Raw genomic sequence first — 25,485 nt, forward strand, 5'->3', positions numbered from 1 at the left:
AAATTCGATTTCGAATTTCCCCCCCACGTCGCATTCGAATTTCGAATGCCCCCGCTCCGGTCGGGATGGCCGACACGTGTCCCCGGGCTTGTGGGCCCCACACGCGACACGTGGCAGAGGGACGGGACGATAAATGCGGAGCATTCCTTGCTCGGCACGCCCATTCCAGTGAGATTGGTCGATACGGTGCGCTTCGAGGAGGAGAAAAAAATGGCCAACACGAGGGAAATGGCAGGATTGTTCAGGGTCGTGAGGGACTGCGGCATGGAGCACGTCGTGCTCCTGGGCATGTACTTCGCACTATGCATGGGGAGCCATCGCTTCACCCGCGAACTGGACCTGCTGTTCAGGGCAGTGGAGGAGCTCAGGGGAACCCTGTCGGATTCGGACGAGGCCGCGGATGATGGCAGCTCCACCGGGAGCAGCCGACCTTCTTCTACTGAAGAAGCGGACTGAAACCCAAAACCGGTGAAACCCCCTCCATCGGATGATGAAGTGGGACCCACGCGCACAGGGAATACGTATAAACGCAACGTAGATTACCGGATAGCATACTCGTATGCGTACGTATGTAATACATAGGGATTCAATGCAGCAGTGACACGTGTAATAGATGCGCAGGAAGGAAATAAAATGCCTCAATTCATTTCGTCCTTAAACAATATGCGTACAAATTCGAAATCTGCTTCAGTGCTGTTGATCCAGACACGTGGCAGGGACCTGCACGTTAATTCTAGATTAATGGGACTAATGACGCCGAAATTAGATAACTGGCTCGTTACGAGAGCCCCGACCCTATTATTAATCCTGATGGGATCCGCTGCCTTCAAGGACCAGGGAAGCCTGATGAGGAGGCGTGCCCACATCTTGTCGAGACGCGACCTCTTGCGGAGGTTGTAATTTGCCCGAATTGACACCGACCAAGTGGTCGGACTTGCCTGGAACGTGGTGAAGTGAAGGGGATCCTTCTGGAACTCCCAGGAATAACTGCCGTGCCGCATCAAGGCTGAGAACGTGGTGTCCCTGGTCGCATCCATTGCTGTAGAGGATGCAGCAGCCACACGCGAACTTAACTCTGGTAGTTCGCCTCTTCTTCCTCTTGGACAGGTGGTGCCTGATCTTGATATCCGGAGGAGTATATGTGCTATTCGACGAAGGAGAATGCCGCATTCTGCTAAATGGGGCTGAATCATCACACTGGACAAGCGTGCATCATTTAAATAGCAATTGAGACGAGAATTGCTGAATACGCTTCTGGGACTTATATATTTTCTTCATTGATGATCACTATGGTTGGGCCTAGTGTTGTTATTTATTGGGCCTGGTGCGAGGCCCAATTACATTTGAAACGGCCCACTGGATCAAGAAATTGAGAACATGTGCGACTAAATTGACCTGGGCCTGAGGAGAGGCCCACTAGAAATTACGCGGCCCAATGGATCGAAGAGCCGTTGGATTCAACAGCTCAGTTAGACCGCAATTGGACCATCATTGATTGGGCCTGGTGGAAGGCCCAGATACATTTTAATGGACCCATCTGATCAAGAAATGTCGATTATGTTGGGCCACTTACACGGCCGGCCCACGCACAGATAACCCTAAGTGGATTCCTTTATCTTCCCCGGCAAGCGCAGCGGCACACAGACAGCTTGACTTGTGATATGAGAACATTCTCGAACCTCAGGGTTCGACTGATGTAGGAGTGATAGAATTGCCTCACATAAACACAATCACTCGATTCTAATCGATGCCCCTTGACAGAGGGAGTGAAGAAGGTGAAGTACCTTCGAAGTACAATTCTTGCATCACATGCACAAATTAAGTTGGAATCTGGAAGATCTTGGTATTTCCATTGAATATTGCCCTTACATCTTGGTTTCGACCAAGATGAGATGTCTGGGAGGTAATGCCTTATGCGTTTTCTGGTGAGAAACAGTGGACTCAGTCGAAGGGAAGACGATGGTAAACAGTCCCCAGCTCTACCCAGATGATGTCACCCAACCCACTAGAATGACGTCACTCGACCCATTGCAAAGTATCTGTTGTATTGGGTATACCGGGTCGAGTGGGACCCATGATATTATGTATACGTGGCCTTCTGTGTTTGGTCCGAGCGTCTTATAATATCACAAAGACGCTCGGGGCGGACACGTGGACGGCGGATGGAGGGGCCACGTCACCCCCCAAGAGTAAACTGGACGGTTGAGATCAACTCAACCCAATGGCATTAAGGTAAATAGTCCGCTCAATCCAATGGTATTTTTGCCATTTGTCCCAAGGGCCCCCCACGTGTCCCCCCACGTTCCTGTCGGAACGTGGTCCGCCGTACTCTGTTGCCACGTGGCCGAAGGCCACTCGCCGCCCGGGGCCCCCGGGCCCCGCACTGGTGCACAGTGCCAGCAGGTGGAGCCGCACAGTGCCCGGATGCACTGTTACAAATCGAATTCGAAATTCGATTTCGAATTTCCCCCCCACGTCGCATTCGAATTTCGAATGCCCCCGCTCCGGTCGGGATGGCCGACACGTGTCCCCGGGCTTGTGGGCCCCACACGCGACACGTGGCAGAGGGACGGGACGATAAATGCGGAGCATTCCTTGCTCGGCACGCCCATTCCAGTGAGATTGGTCGATACGGTGCGCTTCGAGGAGGAGAAAAAAATGGCCAACACGAGGGAAATGGCAGGATTGTTCAGGGTCGTGAGGGACTGCGGCATGGAGCACGTCGTGCTCCTGGGCATGTACTTCGCACTATGCATGGGGAGCCATCGCTTCACCCGCGAACTGGACCTGCTGTTCAGGGCAGTGGAGGAGCTCAGGGGAACCCTGTCGGATTCGGACGAGGCCGCGGATGATGGCAGCTCCACCGGGAGCAGCCGACCTTCTTCTACTGAAGAAGCGGACTGAAACCCAAAACCGGTGAAACCCCCTCCATCGGATGATGAAGTGGGACCCACGCGCACAGGGAATACGTATAAACGCAACGTAGATTACCGGATAGCATACTCGTATGCGTACGTATGTAATACATAGGGATTCAATGCAGCAGTGACACGTGTAATAGATGCGCAGGAAGGAAATAAAATGCCTCAATTCATTTCGTCCTTAAACAATATGCGTACAAATTCGAAATCTGCTTCAGTGCTGTTGATCCAGACACGTGGCAGGGACCTGCACGTTAATTCTAGATTAATGGGACTAATGACGCCGAAATTAGATAACTGGCTCGTTACGAGAGCCCCGACCCTATTATTAATCCTGATGGGATCCGCTGCCTTCAAGGACCAGGGAAGCCTGATGAGGAGGCGTGCCCACATCTTGTCGAGACGCGACCTCTTGCGGAGGTTGTAATTTGCCCGAATTGACACCGACCAAGTGGTCGGACTTGCCTGGAACGTGGTGAAGTGAAGGGGATCCTTCTGGAACTCCCAGGAATAACTGCCGTGCCGCATCAAGGCTGAGAACGTGGTGTCCCTGGTCGCATCCATTGCTGTAGAGGATGCAGCAGCCACACGCGAACTTAACTCTGGTAGTTCGCCTCTTCTTCCTCTTGGACAGGTGGTGCCTGATCTTGATATCCGGAGGAGTATATGTGCTATTCGACGAAGGAGAATGCCGCATTCTGCTAAATGGGGCTGAATCATCACACTGGACAAGCGTGCATCATTTAAATAGCAATTGAGACGAGAATTGCTGAATACGCTTCTGGGACTTATATATTTTCTTCATTGATGATCACTATGGTTGGGCCTAGTGTTGTTATTTATTGGGCCTGGTGCGAGGCCCAATTACATTTGAAACGGCCCACTGGATCAAGAAATTGAGAACATGTGCGACTAAATTGACCTGGGCCTGAGGAGAGGCCCACTAGAAATTACGCGGCCCAATGGATCGAAGAGCCGTTGGATTCAACAGCTCAGTTAGACCGCAATTGGACCATCATTGATTGGGCCTGGTGGAAGGCCCAGATACATTTTAATGGACCCATCTGATCAAGAAATGTCGATTATGTTGGGCCACTTACACGGCCGGCCCACGCACAGATAACCCTAAGTGGATTCCTTTATCTTCCCCGGCAAGCGCAGCGGCACACAGACAGCTTGACTTGTGATATGAGAACATTCTCGAACCTCAGGGTTCGACTGATGTAGGAGTGATAGAATTGCCTCACATAAACACAATCACTCGATTCTAATCGATGCCCCTTGACAGAGGGAGTGAAGAAGGTGAAGTACCTTCGAAGTACAATTCTTGCATCACATGCACAAATTAAGTTGGAATCTGGAAGATCTTGGTATTTCCATTGAATATTGCCCTTACATCTTGGTTTCGACCAAGATGAGATGTCTGGGAGGTAATGCCTTATGCGTTTTCTGGTGAGAAACAGTGGACTCAGTCGAAGGGAAGACGATGGTAAACAGTCCCCAGCTCTACCCAGATGATGTCACCCAACCCACTAGAATGACGTCACTCGACCCATTGCAAAGTATCTGTTGTATTGGGTATACCGGGTCGAGTGGGACCCATGATATTATGTATACGTGGCCTTCTGTGTTTGGTCCGAGCGTCTTATAATATCACAAAGACGCTCGGGGCGGACACGTGGACGGCGGATGGAGGGGCCACGTCACCCCCCAAGAGTAAACTGGACGGTTGAGATCAACTCAACCCAATGGCATTAAGGTAAATAGTCCGCTCAATCCAATGGTATTTTTGCCATTTGTCCCAAGGGCCCCCCACGTGTCCCCCCACGTTCCTGTCGGAACGTGGTCCGCCGTACTCTGTTGCCACGTGGCCGAAGGCCACTCGCCGCCCGGGGCCCCCGGGCCCCGCACTGGTGCACAGTGCCAGCAGGTGGAGCCGCACAGTGCCCGGATGCACTGTTACAAATCGAATTCGAAATTCGATTTCGAATTTCCCCCCCACGTCGCATTCGAATTTCGAATGCCCCCGCTCCGGTCGGGATGGCCGACACGTGTCCCCGGGCTTGTGGGCCCCACACGCGACACGTGGCAGAGGGACGGGACGATAAATGCGGAGCATTCCTTGCTCGGCACGCCCATTCCAGTGAGATTGGTCGATACGGTGCGCTTCGAGGAGGAGAAAAAAATGGCCAACACGAGGGAAATGGCAGGATTGTTCAGGGTCGTGAGGGACTGCGGCATGGAGCACGTCGTGCTCCTGGGCATGTACTTCGCACTATGCATGGGGAGCCATCGCTTCACCCGCGAACTGGACCTGCTGTTCAGGGCAGTGGAGGAGCTCAGGGGAACCCTGTCGGATTCGGACGAGGCCGCGGATGATGGCAGCTCCACCGGGAGCAGCCGACCTTCTTCTACTGAAGAAGCGGACTGAAACCCAAAACCGGTGAAACCCCCTCCATCGGATGATGAAGTGGGACCCACGCGCACAGGGAATACGTATAAACGCAACGTAGATTACCGGATAGCATACTCGTATGCGTACGTATGTAATACATAGGGATTCAATGCAGCAGTGACACGTGTAATAGATGCGCAGGAAGGAAATAAAATGCCTCAATTCATTTCGTCCTTAAACAATATGCGTACAAATTCGAAATCTGCTTCAGTGCTGTTGATCCAGACACGTGGCAGGGACCTGCACGTTAATTCTAGATTAATGGGACTAATGACGCCGAAATTAGATAACTGGCTCGTTACGAGAGCCCCGACCCTATTATTAATCCTGATGGGATCCGCTGCCTTCAAGGACCAGGGAAGCCTGATGAGGAGGCGTGCCCACATCTTGTCGAGACGCGACCTCTTGCGGAGGTTGTAATTTGCCCGAATTGACACCGACCAAGTGGTCGGACTTGCCTGGAACGTGGTGAAGTGAAGGGGATCCTTCTGGAACTCCCAGGAATAACTGCCGTGCCGCATCAAGGCTGAGAACGTGGTGTCCCTGGTCGCATCCATTGCTGTAGAGGATGCAGCAGCCACACGCGAACTTAACTCTGGTAGTTCGCCTCTTCTTCCTCTTGGACAGGTGGTGCCTGATCTTGATATCCGGAGGAGTATATGTGCTATTCGACGAAGGAGAATGCCGCATTCTGCTAAATGGGGCTGAATCATCACACTGGACAAGCGTGCATCATTTAAATAGCAATTGAGACGAGAATTGCTGAATACGCTTCTGGGACTTATATATTTTCTTCATTGATGATCACTATGGTTGGGCCTAGTGTTGTTATTTATTGGGCCTGGTGCGAGGCCCAATTACATTTGAAACGGCCCACTGGATCAAGAAATTGAGAACATGTGCGACTAAATTGACCTGGGCCTGAGGAGAGGCCCACTAGAAATTACGCGGCCCAATGGATCGAAGAGCCGTTGGATTCAACAGCTCAGTTAGACCGCAATTGGACCATCATTGATTGGGCCTGGTGGAAGGCCCAGATACATTTTAATGGACCCATCTGATCAAGAAATGTCGATTATGTTGGGCCACTTACACGGCCGGCCCACGCACAGATAACCCTAAGTGGATTCCTTTATCTTCCCCGGCAAGCGCAGCGGCACACAGACAGCTTGACTTGTGATATGAGAACATTCTCGAACCTCAGGGTTCGACTGATGTAGGAGTGATAGAATTGCCTCACATAAACACAATCACTCGATTCTAATCGATGCCCCTTGACAGAGGGAGTGAAGAAGGTGAAGTACCTTCGAAGTACAATTCTTGCATCACATGCACAAATTAAGTTGGAATCTGGAAGATCTTGGTATTTCCATTGAATATTGCCCTTACATCTTGGTTTCGACCAAGATGAGATGTCTGGGAGGTAATGCCTTATGCGTTTTCTGGTGAGAAACAGTGGACTCAGTCGAAGGGAAGACGATGGTAAACAGTCCCCAGCTCTACCCAGATGATGTCACCCAACCCACTAGAATGACGTCACTCGACCCATTGCAAAGTATCTGTTGTATTGGGTATACCGGGTCGAGTGGGACCCATGATATTATGTATACGTGGCCTTCTGTGTTTGGTCCGAGCGTCTTATAATATCACAAAGACGCTCGGGGCGGACACGTGGACGGCGGATGGAGGGGCCACGTCACCCCCCAAGAGTAAACTGGACGGTTGAGATCAACTCAACCCAATGGCATTAAGGTAAATAGTCCGCTCAATCCAATGGTATTTTTGCCATTTGTCCCAAGGGCCCCCCACGTGTCCCCCCACGTTCCTGTCGGAACGTGGTCCGCCGTACTCTGTTGCCACGTGGCCGAAGGCCACTCGCCGCCCGGGGCCCCCGGGCCCCGCACTGGTGCACAGTGCCAGCAGGTGGAGCCGCACAGTGCCCGGATGCACTGTTACAAATCGAATTCGAAATTCGATTTCGAATTTCCCCCCCACGTCGCATTCGAATTTCGAATGCCCCCGCTCCGGTCGGGATGGCCGACACGTGTCCCCGGGCTTGTGGGCCCCACACGCGACACGTGGCAGAGGGACGGGACGATAAATGCGGAGCATTCCTTGCTCGGCACGCCCATTCCAGTGAGATTGGTCGATACGGTGCGCTTCGAGGAGGAGAAAAAAATGGCCAACACGAGGGAAATGGCAGGATTGTTCAGGGTCGTGAGGGACTGCGGCATGGAGCACGTCGTGCTCCTGGGCATGTACTTCGCACTATGCATGGGGAGCCATCGCTTCACCCGCGAACTGGACCTGCTGTTCAGGGCAGTGGAGGAGCTCAGGGGAACCCTGTCGGATTCGGACGAGGCCGCGGATGATGGCAGCTCCACCGGGAGCAGCCGACCTTCTTCTACTGAAGAAGCGGACTGAAACCCAAAACCGGTGAAACCCCCTCCATCGGATGATGAAGTGGGACCCACGCGCACAGGGAATACGTATAAACGCAACGTAGATTACCGGATAGCATACTCGTATGCGTACGTATGTAATACATAGGGATTCAATGCAGCAGTGACACGTGTAATAGATGCGCAGGAAGGAAATAAAATGCCTCAATTCATTTCGTCCTTAAACAATATGCGTACAAATTCGAAATCTGCTTCAGTGCTGTTGATCCAGACACGTGGCAGGGACCTGCACGTTAATTCTAGATTAATGGGACTAATGACGCCGAAATTAGATAACTGGCTCGTTACGAGAGCCCCGACCCTATTATTAATCCTGATGGGATCCGCTGCCTTCAAGGACCAGGGAAGCCTGATGAGGAGGCGTGCCCACATCTTGTCGAGACGCGACCTCTTGCGGAGGTTGTAATTTGCCCGAATTGACACCGACCAAGTGGTCGGACTTGCCTGGAACGTGGTGAAGTGAAGGGGATCCTTCTGGAACTCCCAGGAATAACTGCCGTGCCGCATCAAGGCTGAGAACGTGGTGTCCCTGGTCGCATCCATTGCTGTAGAGGATGCAGCAGCCACACGCGAACTTAACTCTGGTAGTTCGCCTCTTCTTCCTCTTGGACAGGTGGTGCCTGATCTTGATATCCGGAGGAGTATATGTGCTATTCGACGAAGGAGAATGCCGCATTCTGCTAAATGGGGCTGAATCATCACACTGGACAAGCGTGCATCATTTAAATAGCAATTGAGACGAGAATTGCTGAATACGCTTCTGGGACTTATATATTTTCTTCATTGATGATCACTATGGTTGGGCCTAGTGTTGTTATTTATTGGGCCTGGTGCGAGGCCCAATTACATTTGAAACGGCCCACTGGATCAAGAAATTGAGAACATGTGCGACTAAATTGACCTGGGCCTGAGGAGAGGCCCACTAGAAATTACGCGGCCCAATGGATCGAAGAGCCGTTGGATTCAACAGCTCAGTTAGACCGCAATTGGACCATCATTGATTGGGCCTGGTGGAAGGCCCAGATACATTTTAATGGACCCATCTGATCAAGAAATGTCGATTATGTTGGGCCACTTACACGGCCGGCCCACGCACAGATAACCCTAAGTGGATTCCTTTATCTTCCCCGGCAAGCGCAGCGGCACACAGACAGCTTGACTTGTGATATGAGAACATTCTCGAACCTCAGGGTTCGACTGATGTAGGAGTGATAGAATTGCCTCACATAAACACAATCACTCGATTCTAATCGATGCCCCTTGACAGAGGGAGTGAAGAAGGTGAAGTACCTTCGAAGTACAATTCTTGCATCACATGCACAAATTAAGTTGGAATCTGGAAGATCTTGGTATTTCCATTGAATATTGCCCTTACATCTTGGTTTCGACCAAGATGAGATGTCTGGGAGGTAATGCCTTATGCGTTTTCTGGTGAGAAACAGTGGACTCAGTCGAAGGGAAGACGATGGTAAACAGTCCCCAGCTCTACCCAGATGATGTCACCCAACCCACTAGAATGACGTCACTCGACCCATTGCAAAGTATCTGTTGTATTGGGTATACCGGGTCGAGTGGGACCCATGATATTATGTATACGTGGCCTTCTGTGTTTGGTCCGAGCGTCTTATAATATCACAAAGACGCTCGGGGCGGACACGTGGACGGCGGATGGAGGGGCCACGTCACCCCCCAAGAGTAAACTGGACGGTTGAGATCAACTCAACCCAATGGCATTAAGGTAAATAGTCCGCTCAATCCAATGGTATTTTTGCCATTTGTCCCAAGGGCCCCCCACGTGTCCCCCCACGTTCCTGTCGGAACGTGGTCCGCCGTACTCTGTTGCCACGTGGCCGAAGGCCACTCGCCGCCCGGGGCCCCCGGGCCCCGCACTGGTGCACAGTGCCAGCAGGTGGAGCCGCACAGTGCCCGGATGCACTGTTACAAATCGAATTCGAAATTCGATTTCGAATTTCCCCCCCACGTCGCATTCGAATTTCGAATGCCCCCGCTCCGGTCGGGATGGCCGACACGTGTCCCCGGGCTTGTGGGCCCCACACGCGACACGTGGCAGAGGGACGGGACGATAAATGCGGAGCATTCCTTGCTCGGCACGCCCATTCCAGTGAGATTGGTCGATACGGTGCGCTTCGAGGAGGAGAAAAAAATGGCCAACACGAGGGAAATGGCAGGATTGTTCAGGGTCGTGAGGGACTGCGGCATGGAGCACGTCGTGCTCCTGGGCATGTACTTCGCACTATGCATGGGGAGCCATCGCTTCACCCGCGAACTGGACCTGCTGTTCAGGGCAGTGGAGGAGCTCAGGGGAACCCTGTCGGATTCGGACGAGGCCGCGGATGATGGCAGCTCCACCGGGAGCAGCCGACCTTCTTCTACTGAAGAAGCGGACTGAAACCCAAAACCGGTGAAACCCCCTCCATCGGATGATGAAGTGGGACCCACGCGCACAGGGAATACGTATAAACGCAACGTAGATTACCGGATAGCATACTCGTATGCGTACGTATGTAATACATAGGGATTCAATGCAGCAGTGACACGTGTAATAGATGCGCAGGAAGGAAATAAAATGCCTCAATTCATTTCGTCCTTAAACAATATGCGTACAAATTCGAAATCTGCTTCAGTGCTGTTGATCCAGACACGTGGCAGGGACCTGCACGTTAATTCTAGATTAATGGGACTAATGACGCCGAAATTAGATAACTGGCTCGTTACGAGAGCCCCGACCCTATTATTAATCCTGATGGGATCCGCTGCCTTCAAGGACCAGGGAAGCCTGATGAGGAGGCGTGCCCACATCTTGTCGAGACGCGACCTCTTGCGGAGGTTGTAATTTGCCCGAATTGACACCGACCAAGTGGTCGGACTTGCCTGGAACGTGGTGAAGTGAAGGGGATCCTTCTGGAACTCCCAGGAATAACTGCCGTGCCGCATCAAGGCTGAGAACGTGGTGTCCCTGGTCGCATCCATTGCTGTAGAGGATGCAGCAGCCACACGCGAACTTAACTCTGGTAGTTCGCCTCTTCTTCCTCTTGGACAGGTGGTGCCTGATCTTGATATCCGGAGGAGTATATGTGCTATTCGACGAAGGAGAATGCCGCATTCTGCTAAATGGGGCTGAATCATCACACTGGACAAGCGTGCATCATTTAAATAGCAATTGAGACGAGAATTGCTGAATACGCTTCTGGGACTTATATATTTTCTTCATTGATGATCACTATGGTTGGGCCTAGTGTTGTTATTTATTGGGCCTGGTGCGAGGCCCAATTACATTTGAAACGGCCCACTGGATCAAGAAATTGAGAACATGTGCGACTAAATTGACCTGGGCCTGAGGAGAGGCCCACTAGAAATTACGCGGCCCAATGGATCGAAGAGCCGTTGGATTCAACAGCTCAGTTAGACCGCAATTGGACCATCATTGATTGGGCCTGGTGGAAGGCCCAGATACATTTTAATGGACCCATCTGATCAAGAAATGTCGATTATGTTGGGCCACTTACACGGCCGGCCCACGCACAGATAACCCTAAGTGGATTCCTTTATCTTCCCCGGCAAGCGCAGCGGCACACAGACAGCTTGACTTGTGATATGAGAACATTCTCGAACCTCAGGGTTCGACTGATGTAGGAGTGATAGAATTGCCTCACATAAACACAATCACTCGATTCTAATCGATGCCCCTTGACAGAGGGAGTGAAGAAGGTGAAGTACCTTCGAAGTACAATTCTTGCATCACATGCACAAATTAAGTTGGAATCTGGAAGATCTTGGTATTTCCATTGAATATTGCCCTTACATCTTGGTTTCGACCAAGATGAGATGTCTGGGAGGTAATGCCTTATGCGTTTTCTGGTGAGAAACAGTGGACTCAGTCGAAGGGAAGACGATGGTAAACAGTCCCCAGCTCTACCCAGATGATGTCACCCAACCCACTAGAATGACGTCACTCGACCCATTGCAAAGTATCTGTTGTATTGGGTATACCGGGTCGAGTGGGACCCATGATATTATGTATACGTGGCCTTCTGTGTTTGGTCCGAGCGTCTTATAATATCACAAAGACGCTCGGGGCGGACACGTGGACGGCGGATGGAGGGGCCACGTCACCCCCCAAGAGTAAACTGGACGGTTGAGATCAACTCAACCCAATGGCATTAAGGTAAATAGTCCGCTCAATCCAATGGTATTTTTGCCATTTGTCCCAAGGGCCCCCCACGTGTCCCCCCACGTTCCTGTCGGAACGTGGTCCGCCGTACTCTGTTGCCACGTGGCCGAAGGCCACTGGCCGCCCGGGGCCCCCGGGCCCCGCACTGGTGCACAGTGCCAGCAGGTGGAGCCGCACAGTGCCCGGATGCACTGTTACAAATCGAATTCGAAATTCGATTTCGAATTTCCCCCCCACGTCGCATTCGAATTTCGAATGCCCCCGCTCCGGTCGGGATGGCCGACACGTGTCCCCGGGCTTGTGGGCCCCACACGCGACACGTGGCAGAGGGACGGGACGATAAATGCGGAGCATTCCTTGCTCGGCACGCCCATTCCAGTGAGATTGGTCGATACGGTGCGCTTCGAGGAGGAGAAAAAAATGGCCAACACGAGGGAAATGGCAGGATTGTTCAGGGTCGTGAGGGACTGCGGCATGGAGCACGTCGTGCTCCTGGGCATGTACTTCGCACTATGCATGGGGAGCCATCGCTTCACCCGCGAACTGGACCTGCTGTTCAGGGCAGTGGAGGAGCTCAGGGGAACCCTGTCGGATTCGGACGAGGCCGCGGATGATGGCAGCTCCACCGGGAGCAGCCGACCTTCTTCTACTGAAGAAGCGGACTGAAACCCAAAACCGGTGAAACCCCCTCCATCGGATGATGAAGTGGGACCCACGCGCACAGGGAATACGTATAAACGCAACGTAGATTACCGGATAGCATACTCGTATGCGTACGTATGTAATACATAGGGATTCAATGCAGCAGTGACACGTGTAATAGATGCGCAGGAAGGAAATAAAATGCCTCAATTCATTTCGTCCTTAAACAATATGCGTACAAATTCGAAATCTGCTTCAGTGCTGTTGATCCAGACACGTGGCAGGGACCTGCACGTTAATTCTAGATTAATGGGACTAATGACGCCGAAATTAGATAACTGGCTCGTTACGAGAGCCCCGACCCTATTATTAATCCTGATGGGATCCGCTGCCTTCAAGGACCAGGGAAGCCTGATGAGGAGGCGTGCCCACATCTTGTCGAGACGCGACCTCTTGCGGAGGTTGTAATTTGCCCGAATTGACACCGACCAAGTGGTCGGACTTGCCTGGAACGTGGTGAAGTGAAGGGGATCCTTCTGGAACTCCCAGGAATAACTGCCGTGCCGCATCAAGGCTGAGAACGTGGTGTCCCTGGTCGCATCCATTGCTGTAGAGGATGCAGCAGCCACACGCGAACTTAACTCTGGTAGTTCGCCTCTTCTTCCTCTTGGACAGGTGGTGCCTGATCTTGATATCCGGAGGAGTATATGTGCTATTCGACGAAGGAGAATGCCGCATTCTGCTAAATGGGGCTGAATCATCACACTGGACAAGCGTGCATCATTTAAATAGCAATTGAGACGAGAATTGCTGAATACGCTTCTGGGACTTATATATTTTCTTCATTGATGATCACTATGGTTGGGCCTAGTGTTGTTATTTATTGGGCCTGGTGCGAGGCCCAATTACATTTGAAACGGCCCACTGGATCAAGAAATTGAGAACATGTGCGACTAAATTGACCTGGGCCTGAGGAGAGGCCCACTAGAAATTACGCGGCCCAATGGATCGAAGAGCCGTTGGATTCAACAGCTCAGTTAGACCGCAATTGGACCATCATTGATTGGGCCTGGTGGAAGGCCCAGATACATTTTAATGGACCCATCTGATCAAGAAATGTCGATTATGTTGGGCCACTTACACGGCCGGCCCACGCACAGATAACCCTAAGTGGATTCCTTTATCTTCCCCGGCAAGCGCAGCGGCACACAGACAGCTTGACTTGTGATATGAGAACATTCTCGAACCTCAGGGTTCGACTGATGTAGGAGTGATAGAATTGCCTCACATAAACACAATCACTCGATTCTAATCGATGCCCCTTGACAGAGGGAGTGAAGAAGGTGAAGTACCTTCGAAGTACAATTCTTGCATCACATGCACAAATTAAGTTGGAATCTGGAAGATCTTGGTATTTCCATTGAATATTGCCCTTACATCTTGGTTTCGACCAAGATGAGATGTCTGGGAGGTAATGCCTTATGCGTTTTCTGGTGAGAAACAGTGGACTCAGTCGAAGGGAAGACGATGGTAAACAGTCCCCAGCTCTACCCAGATGATGTCACCCAACCCACTAGAATGACGTCACTCGACCCATTGCAAAGTATCTGTTGTATTGGGTATACCGGGTCGAGTGGGACCCATGATATTATGTATACGTGGCCTTCTGTGTTTGGTCCGAGCGTCTTATAATATCACAAAGACGCTCGGGGCGGACACGTGGACGGCGGATGGAGGGGCCACGTCACCCCCCAAGAGTAAACTGGACGGTTGAGATCAACTCAACCCAATGGCATTAAGGTAAATAGTCCGCTCAATCCAATGGTATTTTTGCCATTTGTCCCAAGGGCCCCCCACGTGTCCCCCCACGTTCCTGTCGGAACGTGGTCCGCCAGCTCCACCGGGAGCAGCCGACCTTCTTCTACTGAAGAAGCGGACTGAAACCCAAAACCGGTGAAACCCCCTCCATCGGATGATGAAGTGGGACCCACGCGCACAGGGAATACGTATAAACGCAACGTAGATTACCGGATAGCATACTCGTATGCGTACGTATGTAATACATAGGGATTCAATGCAGCAGTGACACGTGTAATAGATGCGCAGGAAGGAAATAAAATGCCTCAATTCATTTCGTCCTTAAACAATATGCGTACAAATTCGAAATCTGCTTCAGTGCTGTTGATCCAGACACGTGGCAGGGACCTGCACGTTAATTCTAGATTAATGGGACTAATGACGCCGAAATTAGATAACTGGCTCGTTACGAGAGCCCCGACCCTATTATTAATCCTGATGGGATCCGCTGCCTTCAAGGACCAGGGAAGCCTGATGAGGAGGCGTGCCCACATCTTGTCGAGACGCGACCTCTTGCGGAGGTTGTAATTTGCCCGAATTGACACCGACCAAGTGGTCGGACTTGCCTGGAACGTGGTGAAGTGAAGGGGATCCTTCTGGAACTCCCAGGAATAACTGCCGTGCCGCATCAAGGCTGAGAACGTGGTGTCCCTGGTCGCATCCATTGCTGTAGAGGATGCAGCAGCCACACGCGAACTTAACTCTGGTAGTTCGCCTCTTCTTCCTCTTGGACAGGTGGTGCCTGATCTTGATATCCGGAGGAGTATATGTGCTATTCGACGAAGGAGAATGCCGCATTCTGCTAAATGGGGCTGAATCATCACACTGGACAAGCGTGCATCATTTAAATAGCAATTGAGACGAGAATTGCTGAATACGCTTCTGGGACTTATATATTTTCTTCATTGATGATCACTATGGTTGGGCCTAGTGTTGTTATTTATTGGGCCTGGTGCGAGGCCCAATTACATTTGAAACGGCCCACTGGATCAAGAAATTGAGAACATGTGCGACTAAATTGACCTGGGCCTGAGGAGAGGCCCACTAGAAATTACGCGGCCCAATGGATCGAAGAGCCGTTGGATTCAACAGCTCAGTTAGACCGCAATTGGACCATCATTGATTGGGCCTGGTGGAAGGACAGTCACTCGAATAGCTGTAGCCGAATAACACAGGTAAGTATTTGGTGTCTACTTCTTTGTTTCAAGTTTTTCCAAAACTCAGACAAAGAGGGGCAAACTGTAGACACCAAATTTTTTAAATATTTTTTATCCTAGTTTTATTTTATTTTTTAGTAATAATTGTTATCTATTATTTTAATTCCATAATTTTAGTTCTTAAACTTTTAACATTTGTATTTTTAGTATTTTTAGATTATCATTATCTATTATCTATTATTTTAGTTTTTTAGTTTTGCATTCATTTTTACCCTTTTAGTTGTTTATTTTTATTGTAAGACTTTTTAGCATAAAATTTGTCAAAAAGAGAAAATTATTCATGAAAACAAGTTTTATTTCTTTTTATTGTTTAGTAATCGGAAAAAAAGGAAAAAATCATTAATCAAGCACAAGAAAAATTTTAGTTTTTGTTTTATCTTTTGTTACTAGTTTTGTACATTTTATCTAAGTTTAAATTATCATTTTGTATTGCTATTTAATTAACTTGAAAAAAAAAACTACGTGCAGCAAAATTGCGGCAGCAGGGCAGAAGTTTGAAAAAAAATCATAGGCTCATCGGATGGCCTGGGTTGCGAAAGAAATCTCCACTTTCATTCTCACCCTTGAGGTGAGGGTTTGAGAGGTGTTTGTCTGGTATAAATATAAGAAGACAGCAGCCGCAACAGAGGGAGAGAGAGGATCGGAGAGATAGAAAACATCAGAGGAAAAAGAAAAACTGGGGGTTTCCGTGTGGAGAACTGGAAAAGAAAGGGTAAGAAGGGTTCCTGAGAGGTTTTCCCTCTGACGGCGGGGCTAAGCAAAAATAGAATACAGAAAAAGCTGAGGGTTTTTGGTGGGGAGAGCCGGGAACTAGAAAAAGAGGGGAGCTGAGTAGAAAGCTTCGGAGGTTCTGCTAGGAAAAGACATCGAGAAAGCAACAAGCAACTCAACAGGAAGAGAAGTAGTAGAAAATCTGAAGGGCAATCGCAGAAAAGAAAGATGAAAATTTTCCACCTTCGTTGGGCTTGCGCTGAGGTTCATTGTTTCTCTATCCAGGCGTTGTTTCTGCTGCGATTCAGGGAAGTGAAGGTAACCTTTCATTCTTTTTTTTTTCTCTCGTTCACAAATCATCAGACTGTCATCTGGGTTTTGACGATGAAGATGTAAACTTTCAATCATTTCCTGATGTTATCATCATAGGCCAACTGTTTTTCTTCGTGCATTCTTCCTGCTTTCCCTCTGTTTTGATCAACAATGGTCTGTATATCTTTTGTTATGGCTGTTAGAGCCTTTAAAAGTCAGATTCAGAGTCTGCTGCAACAAGCTTCAAACTCTCAGTTTGCTGCAGCAGCTTTTCCTTCCTTCCTTCCTTTAGAGTCTAATTTTGGATGTTTGTCGACTGTTTCATGCTTCGATAATATGAAGTGAAGTCATGAATGGTTGAATAAGAAGGTTGCTTGCTTGCTTAAACACAGCTTTGGTTAAATACGGTTGTTTTCCTAATTTTTGCTTGTTGGAATGCCGAATTTCCGTGATTTAGATGTTGAGATCACAGTTTGTTGTTTGGTTGAGAAGCTGGCCGTGTTTTGATGAAAAATTACATCTCATGAACACTATAAGTGTATCTAATCAAAGCTGGAAAGTTGCAGAGTTTTGTTATTTGATGTTTGCATGATCTTTGTGTGAATTGCTGATACTTAAATATAAGGATTTCATGGTGAAAAGTGAGATGAAAGCTTAGTAATTGTGTTGTTATTTGAGGCATTGAAATGCGGATTGTTTGAATGAAAGAAAGCTGCGACTGAAGTTGTATAAAAGCTTTCATCAGAAGCAAATGTTTTGTTGCAGACAATGTCCGCGGTTTGCATGCATGAAAACAAAAAGAAAAATTGTCTTTCAGCCCCTTCATTTGTGTTTAATTCTACTATGGACCAAAAATTGGAAAATCAATCAAATTGGTCCTCTTAACTTCATTAATTGTTTCAAATTGGGTCCTAAAAATGCAAGTTGAACCACTCTTTGACCCTTACTTACTATTGGACCCTTGAAGTTCCATAATGTTTGATCAGACTTGAGAGATTGTTAATGAGTCATTAGTAGTGTTTACTTTAGAATTTGATTGGTAATCTATCTTTCTTGGTAACCGCGCATTATTTGATTACATTTTGAGATGGATTTGATGATTGATTGGTCTAACTTGTTTTGTTTGATTATGTTTTACTATTAAATTGGTGCATTAATCCCTTGCTTTGATGATTTTAGCCCAAGTTATCTCTTTCTTTGTTGACTTTAGCCCAAGTTAAGTTTTGATCACTTTACTAGCATCACAAACGAGGAGGTATCATTTCTTTTGTCCTTTTTTGTCTCTCCTCCATGTGATCCAACGTGCTAAGTGAGAATTGCATGTCTACTTTGCTTTCCTTGTCTTTCCTTAATTCTTTTCATTTATTTTTGCTTTTATTAAGTTATTCTTTTATGGGGTATGTGTACACCTCTTGGCTTGTAATAGATAGGGCTTTGAGAGCATTTTTATTCATTTTTCCTCTTCCCCATTTGTTTTAGTTAGCAAATGTAATAGGTTCATTAGCTTGATTTCTTGCTTTTGTTGCTACGTGTTAATTTGCTTTATTAGGCTCTTGCATTTAGTCGAGCATGCTAAGTGTTATGTGCTACGTGTTTATAGGTGATTGGCATGTCTACTTGCTTTCTATAGTCATAGATGAATGTGATGGATGAATGCGTCACCGTGGCTAGTCCAACGTTGGTCATGGTTTTTCCCCTCGAGCTCTCGCAAGTCCAATGCTTGTGAGAGAATTTTAGAAAAGGGCTAGTCCAATGCTAGACCCAATAGGCCGTCCCCTCTCGTTGGTACATACTTGCATGTCTCATTACATTTCATGCATTTTTCTTAGTTTTCTAACATTTGGCATCCCCCTCCAACCCTTTCCCTTTCATTTTAGGCTTTTTGCATCTCCATGCTAAAAAACATACAAAGAATTTTGCTGTGATTTACAGAATGTATTATAGATCTTTGTCTTCGCAATTAAATCCAAAATTCATTATGACTCCAACTTTAAAAGAAGAAATAACATTATTACAAGTTGATGTAGATAGACCAACTACTTATACTCCAAAACGACTAAAATGGAATGAAATCACTATACCTAGTGAATTTATAATACAAAATCCACAAGTACCAAGAAATATAGAACAAACAAATCCAGAAGATATAATAGAAGAACCTGATGGAAAAATTTTAATGAGATTTTCTTCATTTAAAGAAAGATCTTCAACTTCAAGCCATTCTTGGATACCAGCTAGACGATCTAGTTGTGAATCAATTGATACAAATTTTCCCTTAGAAAGTTCTTCAACCTTTAAGTTTAAAACTCTAGTACCAGAAGTAGTTAATCAAAATCAATCAGAATATTCTCCAACACATTCTCAAATGAAAGCAGAAATAAATGTAATAACCAGAGAATATAAAATAAATCATAAATATTTACAAAAAGATTTTGATGATGAAGAAAACACAGCAAAAAGAATTTGATTTTTTCAATTATCTTCTGAATATAAAGAAAAATTAATATTAGAATGGAAGAATGAACTAGAAACTAGAAAGTTTGATTTTCCTTTCTTTACTTGGTTTTCATTCTATATTTCGAAAATAGGAATAGAGGATGTATATAATACTCCGCAAATAAATATTCAATCCAATTTATATAAAAAATGAAAATTAAAAGACGATCAAGTGATAACTTCAATTCATCCTTCATTACAAGAAGTAAAAATTAACATAGGACAAGGAGATATAATCGCATCTCCTTTCAAAAAAGGAAGACAAGTTGAATCAAGTAGTAGTAGTAATGTAAATTTGGAAGATATTAAAAAATTATATCAGCAAAATAATTATACAAATCAAATTCTTCACACTATATCACAAATTATAGAAGTAATAAATACAAAGATAGATAGCATTCAAAAACCAATTACAAGATTTCCTAATGATATTTCAGGACCTCATTTTCAACCAAAAAGTTTAACTAGAGAAAGAGAACAAGAGTTAGTTCAAAGTGTTAATATTCAGAAAATAAACAATACAGATAATATATTGAATAGAATATCTCAGACGTTGTAAAGTTTAACAACAGAAGTTCAAAATCAAACTCCTAGAAAAAATACATTAGATAATGTAGTAACTGAAGGAATTACATCAGAAGAGTCAAGTTATTCAAAAAATGATGAAGATATAATTTCACCCATAGAAGATCAATTTAAAGAAGAAGGAGATAATCAAATAAATAAAATAAGAAAAAGAAAACCTTTTAGAAGTAATAAAAAAGATTGGCAATTGGCAAGCATTAGAAATTATTATCCAAGACCTAATCCCCCAGATATTTAGTATGAAGAAAGATCAAAATTTCATACTACTACATATGATAGAGATTCAATTTATGAATGGAATATAGATGGAAGAGCAGAATATGAAGTATTAAACACTTTATAAGAAATGGGAATGGCTAGATTAGCTTATAAGATTAAAAATATTCAAGAAAGAAATATTGCAACATTATTAGTATCAGAATTTACAGGACAATTAAAAAATTGGTGGGATAATGCTTTAACATTTTAAGATAAATTATCAATATTATATCATACACAAGAAATTGAAGATGATCAAGGTAATATTCAAGTACAATCAGATGCTGCAGAATTTTTAATTGTAACAATAGTAATGTATTTTGTAGGAAATCCAAAAGAAGAGTTAAATGCGAATAAAACATTCTTAACAAATTTAAGATGTCCAACTTTGTCAGACTTTAGATGGTACAAAGATATCTTTTTAACAAATGTATTAAGAAGACTAGGTTGTAATGCTTCATTTTGGAAAGAAAGATTTATTACAGGATTACCAAGTTTATTTTCACAAAGAATAATGGATAATTTACAAAAGGAAATGGGAACGGATGTTATTTCATTTGAAAATATTACTTTTGGACAATTATTTGCTTTTGTGAAAAAAGAAGGTTTAATATTATGTTCAGAATTAAAACTTCAAATTAAGTATGGCTCCAAAACAAAAGAAGTAGGATCATTTTGTGAAGCATTTGGTATAAAAAAATTAAATCCCCATCAGCACATAAAAAGAAAAGTAAAAAAGATAAAAAAATACATAAGATATAAAAAATCCATTAAAGATGGAAATTATGAGAAAAAGAAAAGCAAAAAATTTTATAAAAAGAAGATTGTTTGTTATAAATGTGGGAAAGTAGGACATAAAGCAAATAAATGTAAATTAAAAGAAAAAATAAATGAAATCTGTGCAGAAGACGAAGAAATAAAATATAAATTAATAAATTTATTAATAAATGAAAAAGAACAAAGTACAGAAGATGATTATTACAATGACGTAAGTAGTTTAGAAAGTGAAGAAGAGTGTAATTATTCAAGTAATCTAAAATATATAAATGTAATTACAAACCCGATGTACATAAATGTAATTACAAAAAAGGAAGATAAAGAATTTTATTAGATATAATAGAAAGTTTTGATGATCCTTTAGCTAAAAAAGAATATTTGGAAAGATTAAAAGGCTTAATCATACAAGAAGACAAGATGCCAAAAATAATTGAACCATTTAGTATTTCAAAATTAATAGATAAATATCCTAATATAAATAGTATGAAAAAAGAAGCTACAAAAGATCTTCAATCAGAAATTAATAGTTTAAAGACTCAAGTAAAACAATTACAACAAGAAATTATAGAATTAAAAACTAAAGATTTAGAAATAGAAGCTAAAATGACATTAATAGAAAATAAAAAAGATCAACCTTCTGCTTCAAAAACATTGGCTTCGTTTGGATTGTCAATTTTTGCAAAAATTGTTTTTGTCTTTCAAAAACAACCAGTATTGTAAGTCTATTACAATAAAGTCTACAGTTAAAATTTAACAAAAATACGTCGTTTTGACTTAATGGCCAAAAGACTTGTTCTCGGACTGCCTTCATCGTTGAGACCCATTCAACCCTAAACTACTTTCCCAAACACGCAAACATTCTAGCCGCTGCAGCAAAAAGCATAAACCAGAGTGGATTCAAGATCTGCAAAATGCTCCGGATCTGCAACCAGTGACGTAAATCTGGCCCATTTACGCCACGATTCTCACCCTTTTCCTACGACTGAGACACTAAATCATGGCGGGTCTTCAGCTCCAAAAAGCAACCGACAGTAGAGCATCTTCGTTGTGCAGGTCGAATAAGGTAAGCTACTGCTGATTTCCCTGCTTATTTTACCTTTTTCAGGGCTGATTATATGAGGTAAACCAGTGGGGGAAGGTTGCGTTTTGACCTTGGGGAAGCTTTAGAACGAACATTAGTCTGTTGGGTGTCTGAAATCTTTAGGTCAGCAACAAGGATATGAAATCCTTCGCTCCTATGATTATATCATTTTCTGTATGTAATAACTGAAGTAAAATCCATTATATTCAGGCCTTCCTGGAAATCTTGGATGCTAATTTAAGATGGTACGCAGTAAATTACACTCTGCTTTTTTTACTAGTTCTCATAGTCAGTTGAATTGATGCATTTGTCCGACGAAATGTGAAAAACGGGGGAAGGGGAAGGGGAGCTTGTTAGCTCTGTATCATGCTTTCTGTGTCGGAGCGATTTCAGAAGAGATGGGAGCTCTTTTTAATGTTTTCTTGTCCTATACTTTGTCCTGGTCTTGGTATTGGTTTGAGATTTCAATAATGGAAGGAACAGCACCAAGTCCATTGTTTTTGTATTTGATTTACTTCCCACCAGTACTCAATCTATCATACCTTTATTACCGAACACGCAAATCCTGGAAACTGCTTGATTTGTTTATCCCCTTCCAAAATAGAGAATTGTTCAGATTATATCACTCTTCTTTTTCTCTCTGGATAACTTTCAAGGTGAAATCCTGGTCTTGTCCAAACTGTAAATTATATGATGTGATTGTGGTTAACTCTACATTCGACGGCTGTTGCTACATGTTCCAAATATTTATGTAGCTGTTTATATTACTTCAAACTTGCGCGATCAGATGTTGAGAGTCAAAATTTAGGGCAGTTTGATTTCCCAAAAGCAACTGAATTTATAGAGCAGTCTAACTTCTCCTTGCTGTCCATTCGCTTATACAGGGTGCTTTACCGCTCTATATTGCCGCTGGCTAGGATTCATGCCCCCTGTTACCCGCCGTGCTGCCAAAGGTATATTTGCCAATTTCCCCTTTGTTTCGTGAATTCTATAGTATGGTTGTCTAGTATTTGACGATCCTTGTTGTTGACACAGCATTGAAGACGATTGGGATCCAGAAATCTCTTTCAACCAGGTCTGATTGGGCAGAAAACGATATTCGGAAGTGCCTTTCTAACTACTACAAGGTACCATTGTACCTCCTATAGTTATTTTTGCCTAATTTTGTGTGTGAAACACCATTTTAGTCATAATATGTTTGGGGCTGACTATTCTAAAGTTGGACCTTCTTCCTTGTCCCACGAAACAGCAAATTCGAACATTTTTCTTCATTGCCTTGAATATTATTGTCGGATTTCACTATGCGTGGTAGCATTTGTTATTTAGTTCAGTTTTTGTCATAACTCTTGACTCTAAAGCGAAACTTCACATTACCAAAACTGGTTTTGTTCCTGATTTGCTAGTGTTATGTTGGATGAGTGCTCAATTTAATCTTTTTTAGTTCTAGATTTTTAGATTTTGTTAACAGATTTGGCTTGATCCTCATTACAATACGTGATTGTCTAGTATTTAAACCTGGTTATTGCTGTATTTTTCGGTTAACCATTTGGTTATTTAAAGTGTATTTAATGGCCGACAGATTTGGGTTATCCACAGATTTGGCTGTAAAGTGTAGTTAAACGTTAGCTTTAAATAAATTTAGCCGCTTATGCAATACAATCTGTTTTCCTTTCTCAACTTCGACTTACAATCTGTTTTTTCAACTGGATTTGTGTATGGCTTATTAAGATGGGAAAACAAAGGCGCCATCAAGATAAGGAGCGTTGTAATTACTCTAGGCAGCACGAAATCCAGTTTGCAAACCACCTTGTTGAGATGCATAGACAGGGTGAAATTAGGGACAATATTAGTACCTACGTGGTTCCCGAAATCCGGCGCCGGTTAAATGGCCAGTACGGCACCTCGTTTACTGAGGATAGTATAAGGGGCAAGTATTATGCATTGCGCGGGAAGACCAAGCTGTACATTGCCTTTAAGAGGCGTGGAATGGGAATGGGTTGGGATAGCCAGAAGTTTACATGGCTTACGGATGATAGCCAATGGGCCGCGATGGAGCAGGTTTAACCATTTTCTGTGCCTTTTTTTTTGTATATAAACTGTTCTGTCATTTCTTACGTGTATATTCCATTAAAACTGTTTTGGCTGAATTTGTTTTGTCAGGTCAACCCAAAATACGGCAAATTTCGAAATGACTGCACCATCTATCATTTGCTTGAGGAAGTCTTCGTCAACCAAGGAGCGACGGGAGACTTCAGTTCTGGCTTCTAGAACGAGCCCCGTACTTCAGCCGATGAGCGAGAAATGGAGACTACTGCCCGGCTTGCACAGGGAAAGGGCTCAAGGTCCAGCAGGGACGAGGAAGCCGAAATTGAGGTGCGAGGGCCGAAAGAAGCAAAAGGAAATGGGGGGAAAGGAAGCGGAAGTCGGGTGATGGCTCTGGCTGTAGTCCCATGTCCACCGCTTCTGGCTCAGTGACCGATAGATATCTCAGGGTCTGTGAAAGCATCGAGTCACTGGTTAGTCGGAAGAAGAGCTCCAGCACGAGTGCCTCAGTTAGTTCTCCGAACAAGAATCGTTCTGGCCGCGATCCATCGAAGAAAACCGACTATGAAATTGCCATGGATCAACTTCAACTTATTGAGAACGTCGATTTCATGGCCAAATACAACGCGGCTGAGATATTGAAGGATAAACAAGAGCTGGCTTTTTGGAATTTAGCTGGAAGTGACGCCGACCGCATCACTTGGATGAAGTTAAAAGGCTGTTTCCCCCCTGACTCCCAAGAGCCCCCTCCCCCACCCCCCTTTTAGGTGCTTTCGTTGTTCATCAGGAGCATTTATTTGAAACTTGAGTTGTTGCCTAATGTTTGTTTATATTTGAGATCTGTTAGGTGTAGCATTTGCTACCGGAACTTGGACTTTATCCTTTCTGAGTGTTGTGGTTTGTATATTTGAATTTGCGGATGAATACTGGTTTGTTGAGTTGTTGAGTTGTTGTGTTGCGGATGAATGTTGAGTAATTAAATTCATGATGCCTTTGTGGCCTTGATTCGTTTGCGGATAGTAGACTTTTTTTTTTAATTTAAAACTGGTTTGTGTTCGTTTCTATTAGGTTGGATATGACTTGTTCATGGTGATATGACTGTTGTTGGACCGCACTTTTTTTTTCAGGAAATGTACTGGTTGGGCTATTGCTATGTTTGTTAAGAGTGATAGTTTCACCCATGCAGGTTGTTGGAATGTCAAGAATACGTAAGAGAGTTTTTTCCTTACTTGGCCTAAACCTAATGTATTACTTCAGCAACAGGTTCAAGAATATGATACTTTTTGAATATATAAATAATTGCTTTCAAGAAAGTTTATCCGTTGCTTCAATAACATTCTGCTTGAGTCTAGATTAGTTAGTTTTTTCTCCGTTAGGTAGTGCATTATTACTTCAACAGTACGTACGATTCCTAATTTTACTTATTCAGAAAAATTTCAAGAGTTGGATAATAAGAAAGATGTAACGGATAACGTT

General features: G+C 45.0%; 1 protein-coding gene across 1 annotated transcript; it reads left to right on the plus strand.

Annotated features, from left to right (window-relative positions):
• The first annotated feature begins 21,689 nt into the window (after positions 1-21,689).
• LOC140011414 (uncharacterized) lies at positions 21,690-24,997 on the plus strand. The gene is made up of 5 exons (XM_072060229.1): positions 21,690-21,948; positions 22,851-22,919; positions 23,002-23,093; positions 23,695-24,024; positions 24,127-24,997. Exons 2-5 carry the CDS (start codon positions 22,889-22,891, stop codon positions 24,232-24,234), a joined length of 561 nt encoding a protein of 186 aa, XP_071916330.1. The 5' UTR covers positions 21,690-21,948; positions 22,851-22,888; the 3' UTR covers positions 24,235-24,997.
• The last annotated feature ends 488 nt before the right edge of the window (positions 24,998-25,485 follow it).

Source organism: Coffea arabica, chromosome 1c (assembly GCF_036785885.1).
Source record: "Coffea arabica cultivar ET-39 chromosome 1c, Coffea Arabica ET-39 HiFi, whole genome shotgun sequence".
NCBI lineage: Eukaryota > Viridiplantae > Streptophyta > Magnoliopsida > Gentianales > Rubiaceae > Coffea > Coffea arabica.

Coding starts and splice junctions, on each gene's coding strand:
- LOC140011414 (XM_072060229.1), top strand. CDS start 22,889: ATGCCCCCTGTTACCCGCCGTGCTGCCAAAG. Junction 22,920..23,001: donor TACCCGCCGTGCTGCCAAAG/GTATATTTGCCA, acceptor TTGTTGACACAG/CATTGAAGACGATTGGGATC. Junction 23,094..23,694: donor GCCTTTCTAACTACTACAAG/GTACCATTGTAC, acceptor TGGCTTATTAAG/ATGGGAAAACAAAGGCGCCA.